At 42.7% G+C, this 17,043-nt stretch overlaps 2 protein-coding genes across 5 annotated transcripts in view; both read right to left on the bottom strand.

The window, feature by feature from the left end:
• Positions 1-17,043, bottom strand: part of KLHL3 (kelch like family member 3) — a 270,492-nt gene that overhangs the window by 121,378 nt on the left and 132,071 nt on the right. The gene's annotated exons all lie outside the window — the stretch shown is intronic.
• On the bottom strand, positions 10,926-16,372 carry HNRNPA0 (heterogeneous nuclear ribonucleoprotein A0). The gene has a single exon (XM_001169959.8). It carries the CDS (start codon positions 13,423-13,425, stop codon positions 12,505-12,507), a length of 921 nt encoding a protein of 306 aa, XP_001169959.1. The 5' UTR covers positions 13,426-16,372; the 3' UTR covers positions 10,926-12,504.

Here is a 17,043-nt window from a genome sequence, read left to right on the forward strand (position 1 = left end):
CCTTTTTGGCACCAGGGACCAGTTTCATGGAAGGCAACTTTTCCAAGGATAGGGGTGGGGGGTCAGGGGGGATGATGGTTTCAGGATGAAACTGTTCCACCTCAGATCATCAGGCATTAGACAGCTTCTCAAGGAGCGCACAACCTAGATCCCTTGCACGCACAGTTCACAATAGGGTTCATGCTCCTAGGAGAATCTAATGCCACTGCTGAGCTGACAGGAGACAGAGGTCAGGTGGTCATGCTCGCTTGCCGGCTGCTCACCTCCTGCTGTGCATCCCAATTCTTAACAGGCCATGGACCAGTACCAGTCTGTGACCTAGGGACCGCTGTCTTAGCCCAGTCCTTCCCACACCCCAGCCTTCTTCTACAGCTTATCAAAAGTCCCTAGTGGCCCCAGATCTCTACCCCAAAGCAATGTATTCAGCCATCTACACCAACTTTGTTTAGAATCATTCAGCTCTTATGTGGCTTAGGAAGAAACCATGTTGGGAGGAGAAACTTTTTTAAGCTAGGTTTTATCTAGAAAGTTCTCTCTTCCATACTTTATCTCTGTACAGGGAGCCAGTACAATTTATCTGAAGACAGCTAAGCCAATCATTCTTCCTTGTAAATGCTCTTTTTCTTTTCTTGCCTTTACCCTCCTTCTCCAGGACATCAGTTCCTCACATTTGCAGGCACCATAACACAGTACAATGGTCCCACACCTAGCTGTGCATCAGAACCATCTGCCCAGCTGGTTAAAATGGTAGGTGTCAGATCAATAGGCATGAAGAAAAGTGTTTAGGGTTATAGAAATGTTCCGTATCTTGACTGTGGTAATACCTACACAACTGTATACAAGTACTGCATTTCATTAAACTATACACTTAAAATGGGTTTATTTATGCAAATTATACCTCAATAAATCTGGAAAAATGAAAAAACACTACAGGGTCCGGCTCTTCCTCACACCCATAGAATCAGGGCCTGAGGAACAGGAATTTTTTTAATTTTTTTCCTTTAGTTTTAGAGACGGGGTCTCTCTATGTTGCCCAGGCTGGTCTCGAACTCCTTGGGCTCAAGCAGTGCTCCCGCCTCAGCCTCCCAAAACGCTGGGATGGACAGGTGTGAGCTATCGCACCCACTAGGAACAGGAATTTTAATGAACTTCATAGGTGACTCTAATGCACAGCTAGATGCAAACATCACCTGAACAATGAAAAGAGCCCAGACCATTAAAATCAAACAGGGCAAGGTCCAAATGTACTTACCAGAAACATGACCCTAGGCAAGTTACAAGCTTCGATTTTCTCATTTGAAAAAAGGTGAGAACAATAGTACCGACTTCACAGCATTGTTAGGTTAGAATGTAAAGCACTTAGCTGAGAGCCTGGCCTATAATAAGCACTCAGCAACCATTAGTAGCTATGATTTTCATTGTCTGTGCCAATGCTACCGAACCTGAGCACTCGGTCCTAGGTTCAAGAAGAAAATTAACCAGGGTAGGGCCTCTCCTGGAGCTATTTTCACATCTCCACTGGTTACTATTACCAACAGGTCAGCAAGGAGTAGACAAGACCAAAGCTAAATTAAGGTCCACCCACACCTGTATCACCAAAATGCCCTCTCATATTCAGGAGCACTTGCCAAGTGCCCTCAGACAGCCAGGCAGAAACTGAAAAGGAACTTGAGACCCCAAAAAGTCAAAAGAGAAACAAAACAGCACCTTATCCAGAGGAATAAGGATTCTTCCTCTGAAGGTAAAAGAATTCACGCCAAGTAGATTCCAGAGTATAATCACTCATGCCATTTGTGTTGCATTTTTAAGCTTACAAAGTGCTTCATATCCATCATCTCCTTTGACTTAAGACAACATCTCCTGAATGGTAATAATAGCTCCCATTCCTTGAATATTTACTCTGGGCCAGACCCTGTATTCCACACTTCACATGTACCCTCATCATTTAATTCTCACAACCTTGTAGGACTATTATTTCTCTTTTAAACATGAGAGAATCGAGGTTCTGAGAGTTAAATAACTTGAACCAAGGCCCCACAGTTAGTAAATGGCAAAGCTGGAATTTGAACCCAGGTCTGCCTGACCTAAGAGACCACTATTAGCTATACACAGAATGTACTACCCCTATCTTACTGTCTCCATTTTAGAGATAAGCTAATTGAGACAGAGAGAAAAGGTAACTGGCTCAAAACTACTTGGAGAGCCAACCTCAGTGCAGAACCAGACCCTCAGATGCCTGGCCTAATGCCTTTTTCACCTTACCTCTGGATGAGGAAAAACAGCTTTGAACCCCTAAAGATATTACATACAAGCTGGCATCCAAGGCTTCCAAACAGCTACTATAATAAAGTCCTTCCACCTGGATTCATCTGGGCACCTAGCTTATTAACCAGGACTAGCCAAAGAATGCTCTTGGGGAAAGCTGGAAGAGTACCACTGGACCCCAAGGGAATTAAAAAAAAAAAAAAAAGGCGGGTGGGTGGGGGGCAGACCAACTAAAGCAACAAGCAGAGTGCTTCACACAGACCAGCACACTGGTCTCTGAGTCTTCCCATGAATCTGCAACCTACAACTGGTGCCCTCTGCTGGCAAAAGTATACATCTCTTCATAACAAAAGTAAAACCTAATTACTACAACAGTGGCTTAAGAAGGAAAAAAATATATGCTTCCTTCACAGACATTCTATTCAGGAATGAACATTATTTCTTACTTACAACTTTCCAATAGGCATATGCAACTTTAAATCGACTGCAATGATCCTCTCCTCTATCTGCTGCCCCTGCCTCACGTCTGCAGTTCTTTCCTTTCGGGATCCAAAGAAAATTGGGCTGTTTTACATAAAAAGGTAAAATATAAATAAATGATGCAAAGCCCTAAAGTCAAGAATACAGTGATGTGTATGTGGGTGAGATCAGGTCTGCACATCTAGCAAGTACAGAGAATTGAGGCAGGCACACACTTGAAGTGATATAAAACCCATGGGCACGTATGCTCAAACATTTTGGTAAATCTCTACCTTCGTAAAATAGCATGCTTATGATTTAGTCAACTAAGTCTCACTGAATATCTACTATGCAGGCTGTACCAGAGAGTGACAACATAAATCCTATATTAATATAATTCCAAAAAGCATACAAGCTGTTTGAGAAAATTAGACATAGGCATATACAATGGTAAAAAGTATGAGAGTCAAGTACAGAAAATGTATCATGGAAACTTGGTGGGAGAAGAGGCAACTTCCAGTTGGGGAGAGGGAGGATGACATGAGAATAGAAATAAATTGAGAACTTAATAATTCTATGGAGTTTTTAAAAGGTATTCATAATTGTAAATATTTGCAAATAGGTAATTTCAATGTCCCATGATTTCATTTAAAAAAAATTTTTGGCCGGGCATGGTGGCTCACACCTGTAATCCCAGCACTTTGGGAGGACAAGGAGAGAGGACCGCTTGAGCACAGTAGTTTTGAGACCAGCCTGGGGAACATGGTAAGACCTCATCTCTACAAAAAAAATTTTAAAGCTTAACCAGGCATAGTGGTGTGCACCTGTACTCCTAGCTACTTGGAAGGCATGGGCAGAGGGATCACCTGAGCCCAGGAGTTTGAGGCTGCAGTGAGCCATGATTGCACCACCACTGTGCTACAGCCTGGGCAACAGGGCAAGCCCTTGTCTTTAAAAAAATATTTAAAAGATACAATTTTTTCATCCCACTACTTTAATATACTTACATATTTATTATGTTAAATAATATATTTTTTCATTACAATTTCTATTGTGGTAAAATATACATTAAATTTGCCATTTTAGGCCAGGTGTGGTGGCTCACACTTGTAATCCCAGGATTTTGGTAGGCTGAGGTGGGAGGATCACTTGAGCCCAGGAGTTCAATACTAGCCTGGGCAATATAGCAAGACTCCATCTCTACAAAAAGATTTTTTAAATTAGCTAGCTGTGGTGGCGCGTGCCTGTAGTCAGTTCTAGCTACGGGGTAGGCTGAGGTGGGAGGATCACTTGAGCCCACAGTTCGAAGCTCCAGTGAGCTATGATCATGCCACTGCACTCCAGCCTGGGCACCAGAGTAAGACCCTGCCTCCAAAAAAAGAAAAAAAGCCATTTTAACCATTTTTAAATATACGATTCATCAGCATTAAGTACATTCATAATGTTGTATAACAATCACCACTCTCCATTTTCAGAACTTTCTCATCATCTGAAAAGAAATTCTGTATCCCTTAAACAGTAATTTCCCATTTCTATCTCTATGAATTTGCCTACTCTGGGTACCTCATTTAAGTGCAATCATAGTATGTCCTTTTGTGCAGGCTTATTTCACTTGGCATGTTTTCATTCATCTTGTAGCATATACCAGAAATTTATTCTTTCTTATGGCTGAATATTCCATTGTATGTATATACCACATCTTGTTAATTCATTCACCTGATAACACTGAGTTAATATTTCACCTTTTGACAGACCACAGTTAACATTTCCCTAATATTTGACATTTAGTTTCCAATTTTTTGCTATGTCATAATTTTTATGCAAAGACTGTTTTCCTTTCAATAAATTTTTCAATAAACTGTTCTGTTAGGTTAAATTCCTAGTAATGGTGTCCCAGAGCATATGAATACTTTAATAGTTCTTAATAAATAAATCCATAATTTTACTCTCCTCATTTGCCATTTTTCATAACCTGATGGACAAATTCCGGTCAGCAGTTTGTTACAAATGTATAAAGTGTGACAAAACCAAATGGAGGGAAGCTTTTGGAGAAAGAAAAGGAATTAACAAAGCAGAAACAGCTCAGAAGAGCTCCACTAGACAGAGCTGGCTGACTTCTGTGACAGGTTGCCCAACTGCTCCTTCTATCCACAACCTGATGTTTTCCAATTAACTTGGTGACTCTTTAAAAAAAAAAAAAAATCTGCCTGTGTCAGGGATCCCCCGGACCAAGCCCATATTGAGATTTGATAGAAGGTCTCACAAAACTCAGCACTGCTAAGTATCGTACTCATGGCTAAAGTTTATTACAGTTACACAGTAAGTGTACACAGTTGGATCATACAGGAAAAAGACATAAGCAGAATCTGGAGGAATCCATGTGCAGGCTTCTTTAGGATCTCTCCCTCCCATGAAGATTCACACAGAGCACATTTTTATACAAGGGATGTTTCTGCCTAGGGACTCAGTATGCAAGGTTTTCATTGGGAGTTTGGTCATATAGACATCCTTTACCTGGCATGTACCAAAATTCCATACTCCCAGAAGGAAAGCAGGTGTTTAGCATAAATCATCTTGTTTGAACAGTCTAGGTACAGTGAACCACCTTTATTAGTGAACAGTGAGAATACCCCTAAATCCACGTGTTCAGATAAGGGCCAACCATGCAAGTAGGCCACTCTAAAAGATACCAGCCTCAGGCCATATATAACTTTTTCTGCACACCCCCAATTCAAGATTCATTTTGGCCAAAAAGCAGCATCTCTCAACATATATATGTAGATACCTATGGTAGAGTTGAAAAGATTGTGGATCACTTATACCTTATCCAAGTAGTTCTGATTGCTTTCCTTATAAACCTTCATTGAAAGCAGCTGTATGAAAGGAATAGGAATTTTGGGAAACACATCTTTTAAAATTCAAATCAGATCATGGAACTCCTCTGCTCAAAACTGAAATGGTTCACCATTCATTTAGTAAAAACCAAAATCCTTACAACAACCTACAAATCCCTACATGATCTGGCCCCTCTGGCCTCATTATTCCTTTCCTCCTCTTCCTTCAGGTCCAGCAACCCTGAACAATTTGCATTTCCTCAGAGGCCAGACACAGTCCTGCTTCAGGGCTTTTGCTCTTCCTAATCCTCTACCTAGAATGCTCTTCCCATACCTATATTGCTCACTCCCACATTTCCTTCAAGTCTTTGCTCAAATGTCACTTTCTGAGAGACCTACCCATACCACCTATTTTAAAGTATGCTATCCTCACAAACATCCCTTGCAACAATCGCCATTCCTCACCCTAATTTTTTCTATACTTCTCATCTTCTAACATACCATATAATTGATTATGTCTTATTGCCTGTCTCTCCCCAGTAAAATATAAGCTCTTTGAGGGCAGGGATTTTTGTCTTTTTCTTCTGTATTTCCAGCAGAATCACCCAGCAGAAGAGTAACAAATTTTAACTTGACATAGTAAGAAACAGGGAGGCACTGAATTCAGGGATAGTAACCTAGTGCAAATAGCTAGATCTTCACGTTTGGTGGTGTGGGAAGATCAAGTCATAAGAAAATGTGAAAGAAGTTTTTTTTTTTAATTTCACTGAAGAGATGACCACAGTATATTCAGTTATTGAAGAGTTTTAATAAAAGGAACTATTTACAAGGGTATGGGTACAGTTAAGGCAAATCAACAAGGTTTGAACCTTCTTGGGACTAGAGAATCTAGCAATAGGAGACAGTTACGAGAAGCCAGAAAAGACCTAGAGCTATAAGAGGGCCACTGGAGCAGAGCTGTGGCCACTCACAATCTCTTGCTAAGTATATGAGAAAGAGAAGGAGCAAATATTTCAGCCTCACTTTTCTATCACTCTCCAAACCCACCATGAATAAAGCCAGAAAAGAGAGTATGCAGTTCTTTAGTAGTCAGCCTCCCAGGAACACAGAACAAGAGAGATAAAGATGGAAAATAGATCAGGAAGGGCAAAAAGAATATCCAGCACAATGGCCATTTTGTAAAGCTATATGCGCAAGACACAATGCTTCAATGTGCTACCAGCATCTTCAGTTATGTCCAAATCTTCCCTCTAAATCTTCTCTTCCTATTACCAGTGGCATCACCATCCTCTCACACAGTAATTTTGATTAATCTACTCCCTCTTCCTCATTCTTCAAGTATCCAATCATTTGTCAATTATGCTTTCACAACTTACCTCAACTTCTTTGTCAGTCTATTTCCATTGCTCTTTGTTCATGCTCTCATTCTCTTACCTGGTTAACATCAGTTGTCTTAGCAAACTTGCCACTTTGAAACATCCCCCACTGCCATTTATGTTACTCAGTGCTACTGGACTAATCTTTGTGAATTAGTTTCACTACCATTATTGTTGCTCAAAAACGTTTAATGACTTTTACTGCCTACCGTAAGTCCAAACTCCTTAGCCTACTACTCAAAGACCTCAGTAACCTGGTTCCAACTTAATTTTCTCAATTTATTTCTCACAACTCTCTTTTATCTTAGTACAAATTAGACATTTGTTAGCTGGAAGTCAATGAAGCTTAGTAGAAGGAGCGAAACGACTAGAATTGGTCAAACTTGGATTCAACTCTCAGTTCTACCATGTCACCAGCTGGGGGTCCTTGGGAGTTACTTTTCTGGCATGAGATTTAGCAACCTTATCTGTGAAGCAGGTTACTGAATGATGCAATGAGAACATTTGTAAATGTACCTAGTGTTTGGCATCCAATACGCATACTTCTCCAAATACGCTCCATGTTTCTGCCTATCTGTCCTCCACCTAAAATGCCCTCTTTCTCCTCCCACCTTCTCTATAAGACCAGTCTTTTAAGGTTAAATGTTATATGCTCCACAATGCCTCTCTTGATCCTTCTTCCTACCTGAAGTCACCTCTCCTCAACACTCACATTATTTATACCTTCCTAATATTAACAAATACTTAAAACATTACAGATGGCTAGCAGAATTCATCTCTCTCCTACTAGAGTTGAAGCAGCAGTGATTTAGAGAACTACCACATGGAAGCTCACCCAGCAAGTAAAGGGCAAAGCCTAAAGACCATGCATGTCTCGGGTACTAAGATATAAAAGTATGCCTTTTGCTAGTCTGTCCCACCTCTTCATTAGGGGCCATATAGTAAAATTACTGTGTACCAGAGACTACAGTAAGCCCTTCTTTATATGCATTCTTTCACTGAATCTGCCCAACAATCCTATGTAGCAGGTATTACCATAGCCTATTTTTTTACAAATAAGGCAAGTGAGGCTCGGGCCAGTTTGTCCAAGGTCGCAGTGCTACAAAGTGACTGTGTCAGGAACAGTATTTGGTCTATTGGACGCCCAAATTTACGTCCTTAAGGGCTATGAAATATTAAATCAGACACCCACTATGAAGCAAATTACATTTGCAACGTAAGCATCAAAGACAAAATACACCTTTGATTTCTAAAAAGTAATCAATTAAGGAGAAAAGAGTCTTAATTTTCATCAGAGAATGTACATTCAATGACAATGGAACTAACTCCAATTTGGATGGTGTGAACAATATGAGATTGTGACACAATGCTGTAAAGGAAAAGATGCATCATCTCAAAATAAATTGAATTCCCATTTCAAAATAAATTGAATTCCAACCAGAACGCAAGGTATATGAAGACAGCAACCAGGTTTGTCTCACTGCTGTGTACCTCCACATCATAGAACTGTCTTACACAAAGGTGCCTAACACCCAATGAAATTGACGATAAACACTGGGAAATAAGCACACTGTTTAAATGGCAAAAGTTTACACTTGAGAACTTTATAGCAGGAAATGATAGCTATTTCAGATAGATTTTTTAAGTAAACCATACAAAGTGGTAAAAGAATTAAAGAGACAAAGAAAGCCTCCCTGAATAGAGAAGGAAACAGTTAAGAATAACTACCAAAGGTGTCTTCCTGAATCCTTTCCCTCTCTGAAGGTTCAAATCATCTGGCTTCAAATGAAAGTAAAAAAGTAGGTGGAAAATAGAGAATTGCCCTTCTAGTCTTCCTACTTTGGAATTCCTTTTAAATAGCAGCTTTCAAATATCTTTTTATAATAAATGTTTTACCTTGTAACATTTAAATTCTCATTCAAGGCAAATATGAAGTTCACTCAAAAGCAGGACAGCTAAGGAGTTATTTGACTAGGCAGTCTTTGTTGCTGTTTCAAAAGGCCAAAATAAGGCTGAGGAGGAAAATTTCCCCAATGATCACTCTTAAAGTGATTCAATAAATTGGTTACGATGGAGAAAGACACTTAGCCTAAGTGCAAGTGCTGTCTTTTTGGGTAAAATCCGTGTAGTCTAGATGCAGTTCTGCTCAAAATCCAACATCCAAATGCCTATCTGCAATCAGCAGACGCGGGCAGACAAAATTTAACCTAAAATGCAAACTCTCAAAACTTAAGCACACTTAAAAGGTAAACTAAATAAGTTTACAAATCCAATAACTGATACCATCACTTCTGGTTTTGAAGGAAATCATAAATGCAAAATTCTCAAGTATCCTCAATCTTTTAGGTTTACTTAAAAATTATGAAAATTAGATTTGAATATGAAACGTTCCAAATCACTAAGTTAACAATGGATGAATGGGTACAATCAGTATAGTCATTCTGATTTGATAGTTACCACTGTGAACCTTAACCACTTGCAGGCTTTTTTTTGGATACAGTAAATCAGTACCAATGAGAGCTTTTTAAATGACCTGAAAAACACTACAGATATTCCAATCAAAAAATCTAAAATGCTCCAAAATCCGAAATTTTTTGAGTGCAGACATGACATTCAAAGGAAATGCTCATTGAAGCAGTTTGGATTTTACATTTTTGTATGAGAGCTGCTCAGCTGGTAAACATAATGGAAATATTCAAAAATTGAAAAAAATCTAAAACTCAAAACACTTCTGGGCCCAAGAATTTCAGATAAGGAATACTCAACCTGTATCATCTCTAACAGCCTTTCAAACCACTTTCAACTAATGACTACTGAATTTATACTTTTAAAAGAATGTAAATGCAAAAGATCTTCACATTAAGATGAAAAATAGGAGGTTCACTTTTATTTTGCTAATCCGTCAAAATACATTCAAGCATGGCACAAAAATTATATTCAACACTAGGTTCTGTACCACCTGCTCCCATGAACTCTTAAATCTGAATAATGTTCAGATAATTCTCATAGGTGGAAGTGGTCAAAACATACAACCAATTGTCCCTCCTCCCCAAGTCCCACATGCCAAAATGTTTGCATATAAACTGACAAGAGGAACCCAGAAGTGACTAAATACCACTATGCTTTTTTCTTCACTACAAATAGCAATTTTAAGGGTAGACACATGACAATGAAGTGTTAATATACCATGAACAGAACAGGTTGCCTTCCTAATACACAGAAAATCCTTTTACATAATTCATTTGCAAACTTTAGAAGCCACTATATTCCCATGTTGGGAGTAATATGACAACAACCTTATTAAACTGAAAACCCTGAGAAAGGTGTACTATTCCAATTGACCCAGATCTTCCCACCAAAACTGAGTAAGTCAAGCAGAGTAGTATTTAACAATTACAACCAAAAATTTTAGAGAATCATTTTCTGTATCCTAGAGGCCACTCTACAGCCACCAAAAAGCTGGACCAAATTACCAAATGAAGTAGCCCACATGTAATTTGTGTATCACTAGAATTAAAAAATAAGACAGAAATGTATGGAAAGTGTAGAACTATTTGAGAGTAAAGGATTTGACTATGTATTACCTCAATGTGCAAAAACATCCACCCCGTTTGTCATAGAGGATATAACACTATTTGTACCAACCATCCGCTACCCTTTGTCAAAGTGACTACTGAGCAGCTATAACCTAGCCTAATAATCTTAACCTTTCTTCTTACTTCTTTAAAAGCCCTGCCAATCAGGAAAAAAAAAAAAAAACTGGCAAGAACTAGACCTTAGGAATTGAACAGTGACAAGAAGTTAAAAAAGGTTCAATATTAAAATATTATTTTATTTTAAAGCCCAATCTTTCAGAAAGCTTCTTAGTATAGCTTTGAGCCTTCAACGTCAATATGTCAAATATTTAAATATTAACATCAAGTTAAGCGTACTAGATTAAAAGGTACTCTGAACCCACCCACCAGGTTATACATACTCTCACTCAATCATGTAAAGAATTGAATTCTTTATTTATGATATCCATAAACGTTGCTATTCTCTATTTCTATCCAGAAAGGCAATTTTCTCCTATTATCAGTTTTGTTCTTCTCTTATAAACAACAACTTGAATGCTATTGCAGGAAAGGGCTACAAATATACATTTGTTAACCAAGCAGAATACACAGATATTTTGCTTTACAACTTGCACCTAAAATACCAGTATACGTAGCTGGTTCACTAGTTGTCATAGCAATTTAGGGCTATTGCCCAAGCTATGCATAGCAGTTTACATTTTCAAACCTCATATAGAAAGGGCTATTGTGATATGAACTGGCAACTACATTCCTGTGAAGCCCATCTCAGTTACAAGCAAATGTGTAACTTCCAATTCTGCAAAGAATTTTGATGGCAAAACTTCCAAATCTGATGCAATTGTCTTAAGCAAGTTTTTAAACAAATTGTTTCGCAGCTACTCTGCCATTCTGCCAGTAGATGGTGCTACAAAGATCGGGAAAAGGATTTCCATGAGGCCAACAGTTCGGATATAGGAAAAAAAAAAAAAAAAAAACGTTTAAACCTGCTCTGAAAGTACAAAAACGCATTTGAGGGTAAAATATAACCCTTATTTTTAACCATTCATTACAGACAAACCAGTAAGAGGGATGAAACTAGGCCATCTGAAAAATTTTAAACAGTTTATATGAATGACATGCTTAACACAAACTATATAGAACTACACAGTACACAGTTTGAAGTAAATTGTCATAGAAATGACCAACCATGTCAAGATGATAAGCAATTCGCTTAGTACAAGAGATGGATGCACAGAAACTTAAGAGTTTAAAAAGCCACATCCACCACTTCAAAAGTTTTGCCTGTAAGGGATATAATTCAACACGCAACTAGCAGGGCAACAGGAGAGGGGAAAAAAACCACAGGACCTCTTAAGTTTCTCTAAGTACACATCAAGAATAAAGAATTAACACGTAAAGTCTTAAACAAATATCCCTTAAAAAACGGTACGGAATGGATCCTAGAAAAAAAATGTTAGACATGTACGGTCAAACACAATGATTTATTAAAAATAAAACGTAAAAATGATTTTTGTACATATGCTTCCAAATTTCAGGCATGGGATCCAAGTAGATTTCATAGAAAACGCTGTAGCCAGGTTATCAAGTCCTTACAACAAAGTATAACTACCCCCCACCCCAACCCCCACCCAGGTTTTGCTACAGAATCAGCAAGTTCACTCCCTCCCTCCCCCCAAAAAACACAAATTAAAACAAGACATTTTGCTAGTATAAAAACGACCAAGGTCCAAGTAATAATAAAAAAATAGAGTCCATCAATGACTGTAACACAAAAATGTGTATGTGGGGCCGAGTCCATCTTCAGAGGGAGAGACAAGAGAGGTGGCAGGCAAATAGAGGAACACCCCCAAGGGTAAGCAGCCTTAGAAGTGGCTCCCCCAAGGGCAAAACAGGGAAGGCGGTGTGTGTGAGGGGGTGGGGCTTAGGAGTTGACCCCACTTGGGCTGTTGAAAAGAGCTACCCCTATAGCCACTCCCAGGCATTTTAAATTTTCTTTTAGAAGGAGCTGCCTCCATAGCCACCCCCACCGCCATAGCCGCCTCTGTAAGGTCCACTATTACTGCGACCGCCCCAGCTACTGCCTCCTCCTCCGCCGCCGCCGCCGCCGCTCTTCATGGGCCCATAGGAGGACTGATGCTGGCTGTAGCTGCCGAAGCCGCCGAAGCCGTTACCGTAGTCGCTCCCACCGTAGGACGAACCGCCGCCGCCGCCTCCGTAGGCATTGTAGCCGCCGCCACCGCCGCCGCCGTAACCACCGTAGCTGTTGTAACCGCCGCCGCCGCCCTTGGAAAGGCCGTTCTGGTCTCGACCACCGCCGCGCCCCCGGCCGCCTCGGCCGCCCCGGGAGGATCGGGAGCCGCCTCCACCCCCACCGGAGTAGATATCCTCCTTGGGGACTGCCTTCTTCACCTCCACGCGATGGCCCTGAATCGGATGGAACTTGACCACCGCGGCCTTGTCTGCCGCGTCGTGATTCTGGAAATACACGAAGCCGAATCCACGCTTCTTGCCGGACTGCTTGTCGGCAATAATCTCGGCCTTTTCCACGGTGCCAAACTGCGAGAAGTGCTCGATCAGGTCGCCCTCAGCCACGTCTCCTTTAAGGCCTCCGACAAAGAGCTTCTTAACCTTGGCGTGGGCACCGGGCCGCGCCGAATCCTCCCGGGACACCGCCCGCTTCAGCTCCACAGTGTTGCCGTCCACGGCATGGGGCGAGGCGGCCATGGCGGCGTCCGCCTCCTCCACATTGGAGTAGGTCACGAAGCCAAAGCAACGGGAGCGCTTGGTCTGGGGATTCACCACCACCACGCAGTCCGTCAGAGTCCCAAAGGCCTCAAAGTGGCCGCGCAGGCCCGACTCACTCGTCTGCACATTGAGGCCGCCGATGAACAGCTTACACAACTGAGAATTCTCCATCTCCAAGGCCCGGGCCTTGCCCCCGCCCTGCGAGCTCCGAGGTTTCGCCGTCGCCGCCGTTATCGTTGGTTAAGGCCTCTACACAGCTTGGGCCCAGCCGTTGCTGGAGCCACCCCCGCCGGTCACCGACGGGGAAGGGAAAAAGGGAAGGGGAGGGAAGGAAGGAAGAGAGGAAGGGGGAGGGAAGGGGAGCGGTGCCGGCTAAAGGGCGAGCCGAGGAGACTGGAAGACAACCAAGGCCACCGCTACCACCGCCGCCACCTCCGCTCCCCTATCTGGGCACCACACAAAGAGGCCGCTGAACGCGCGCGCACCCTCCCCGAGGCGTGCGTCACCGCCGACGTACCGCAGCCTAGGGCTACCAGCCAATCCCCGCCTCGCTCCCCTTAATCCCGCCTACCGCGCCGCAGCGCCGCTCTAGATCACGGGCTCCCCGCCCTCCGCGGTCTATTCAAGCCCGCGCCCTGTACCGCTCCCGCTTCCGCTTCTGCCAGCCCGCTCTCATTCCCGAGCGCCCCACTGTCCCTTGACATGGGTCCCTCCCTGCCCTCCGCGCACCACCGCGATTCATTTCCTCCTAGCACCGCGGCTGTTCCCAGTGTTTCTCCCCCTCCCCTTTACTCATCCCCTCGCCCAACTCCGCAGTGGCGTTCGCGCCAGCCCCTTGAGAGACATCTGAGTTCAGCCAATCACCGTGATCCCCTCGCACCCACTTCCGTTTTCGGCAGCTGTTGGACGGGCGCGCTCCCCGGTGCGCGCTTGCCCCGGCGCCCCCGGCGTGCAGAGCCTGCCTACCACCCCCGCGCCTTCTCCCGCCCCGGGCTTTGCGGGGGAGAGAGCAGGGGGCGCGCTGGGGGCCATTCCCAACGGATGCGGTCTGGGGCGCCACGCGCGGGCTTTTTGAAAACTTGACTGTTGGGGTTGGGGGCCCGGATCTACCCGCCGCCTCTCCGCTTGTCCGCTACACCTGGCGTCCCCGCCCCACCTCCCGCCCGCACAAAGATGGAGGGCAGAGGCCTGGTCCACGAAGGCGGTTATTAACCGTTTACAGTGGGCCCGACGTGCGGTTAAACTAAAACTTTGCCACGTGGCCCTGCGCAAAAGCGAGCCCGAGGCGGCGGTGTGAAAGACAACAGGGAACCAAAAGAGCTTCAGACATTAGGAACCAGACGAGGCGCCACATCCCTGCCTCCCTGCCACCCTCCCGCCATCCTTGAAGCCCTCCCACGATGCCCTCTCAGAGGAGGCCCTTTCAGGTCCCCTTGGCACACTCCAGCAGACATTTTCATTTAACCTCAGTGAATGGTTTTTTATGTGTAATTTACATCATCTATGTGTTGCTCTCTTTGAACTAGAATGTTAGCTTTTTTGTTGTTGAGATGGAGTTTCACTCTTGTTGCCCAGGCTGGAGTGCACTGGCGCAATCTCGGCTCAGCAACCTCCGCCTCCTGGGTTCAAGCTGTTCTCCTGCCTCAGCCTCCTGAGTAGCTGAGATTACAGGCGCCCACCACCACACCCGGCTAATTTTTGTATTTTAGTAGAGATGGGGTTTCACCATGTTGGTCAGAGTGGTCTCAAATGATCCATCTGCCTCGGCCTCCCAAAGTGCTGGGTTACAGGCGTGAGCCACCACGCCTGGCCTAGAATGTTAACTTTGCTTTTTTTTTTTTTTTTTTTTTTTTTTGAGACGGAGTCTTGCCCAAGCTGGAATGCAATGGCACAGTCTTGGTTCACTGCAACCTCCACCTCCCGGGTTCAAGCAATTCTCCTGCCTCAGCCTCCCAAGTAGCTGGGACTACAGGCGGGCACCACCACACCTGGCTAATGTTTGTATTTTTAGTGGAGACGGGATTTCACCATGTTGGTCAGGATGGTCTCAAACCCGTGACCTAGTGATCTGCCCGCCTCGGCCTCCCAAAAGTAGAATGTTAGCTTTTTAAAGGTGTTGGTTAGACGAATGTTTTACAGAGAGAGAGATCATATACCCCTAAGTTACTGCTTTTAGTGCCCTCACTCAGATGGGAATGGAAGAAAATTACAATGGCTTCCATTTATTGAGCCTTTGTGTGCCAAGCAAGATACATGGGGTGGGACATAGTTAATATGAGGCATTATGTGACCAAAAGCCTCCAAAACCATATGGTAAACGCTGAAGAAGTTAAGAGGAATTCCTCACTGTATCCTCAAGTATTCAGGAAAGATTTAGGAAAGAATTGGAAGTTGCACTGAACCTCAGAGCCAAAGACTAGTTAGTATCCTAAGCAAATTAAGGCTGGAACAGAAAACCAAATACCACAAGTTCTCACTTATAAGTGGGAGCTACACATTGAGTACACATGGACACAAAAGAAGGGAACATTAGACATCAGGTCTTTTTTAAGGATGGAGGGTGGGAGGAGGGTGAGGACTAAAAAGCTACCTATCAGGTATTATGCTGATGACTTGGGTGACAAAATTATCTATACACCAAACCCCCAAGACTAACAATTTACCCACATAACAAACCTCCACGCGTATCCCTTGAACCTAAAATAAAAGTTGGAAAGGAAAAAAAAAAGATTTCTATAGGGAGTTTATTTGAGCAAAATCCAGAGGGAACATAAGCTTCAAGAGACAGGGAGTGGGCCAGTTAGTTTGAGAGAAGCAGGCAGTTTTAGATAGAAAATAGTAAGAGGTAAGATAGGTTGAGGGTCTTTGGTACTATGAAATGATACTATGGAATGTGCTGAATCTTAGGTTAAGTAGTTTGGATACTGTAACAAAGGTAAATAGATGGGCTAAGGTTTGAGGGTAAACTAGTCTGATCTATCACTTACCCTGTAACCATCCAGTTATGTGACTTTGGCTAAGTTACTTAACCTTTTAAAAATGTAATCAGTTTTATTATCTTAAAATGGGAATAATAAAACATCTTTCTGTTGTAGTGAAAATTAAATGAGATTCTACATGTAAACATGTATACATGCCTGGTACACAGTAAGTGCTCAGTTTATCCAATTATATGAATCCTATGCCTGGTGCTGGCAATATGGCTGTAAACAAAAGACAAAAACCTCTGCCCTCATGATGCTTACATTCTAGTGGGAAGAAGCAGACAATAAACAAATAAGAGTGGTATATGGCATGTTAGATAGTGATAAATGACATTAAAAAAATGAAAGAGGACAGTAGAAAGCTATTAACTTGTTATTACAAAAAAAATTCAAATGTCAGGATTTGCCTATTGATAATAAAGAAAGGGGAAAATGGGCTGGGCACAGTGGCTCGTGCCTGTAATCCCTGCACTGTGGGGGGCTGAGGCAGGTGGATCACTTGAGGTCAGGAGCTCAAGACCAGCATGGCTAACAAATTGAAACCCCATGTGTGGTGGCGCATGCCTATAGTCCCAGCTACTTGGGAGGCTGAAGCAGGAGAATTGCTTGAACCCAGAAGGCAGATGCTGCTGTTGTTAGCTGAGATGGCACCACTGTTTCAGAGTCATCCAAATCTTAAAACAGTAAAAGATGAACTCCTGAAGGAATAAAGACCATAACTTATGAAAACTGTTACTTTAGGAATTTACAATTTTGGTAGATAGTTTTTGCCTACATTGTTTTTAAATAATAGTTTACCAGCAGT

Source organism: Pan troglodytes, chromosome 4 (assembly GCF_028858775.2).
Source record: "Pan troglodytes isolate AG18354 chromosome 4, NHGRI_mPanTro3-v2.0_pri, whole genome shotgun sequence".
NCBI classification, from domain to species: domain Eukaryota; kingdom Metazoa; phylum Chordata; class Mammalia; order Primates; family Hominidae; genus Pan; species Pan troglodytes.

Bases quoted from the DNA above. Each gene is read 5' to 3' on its own strand.
- HNRNPA0 (XM_001169959.8), bottom strand. From the start codon at position 13,425: ATGGAGAATTCTCAGTTGTGTAAGCTGTTCATCGGCGGCCTCAATGTG.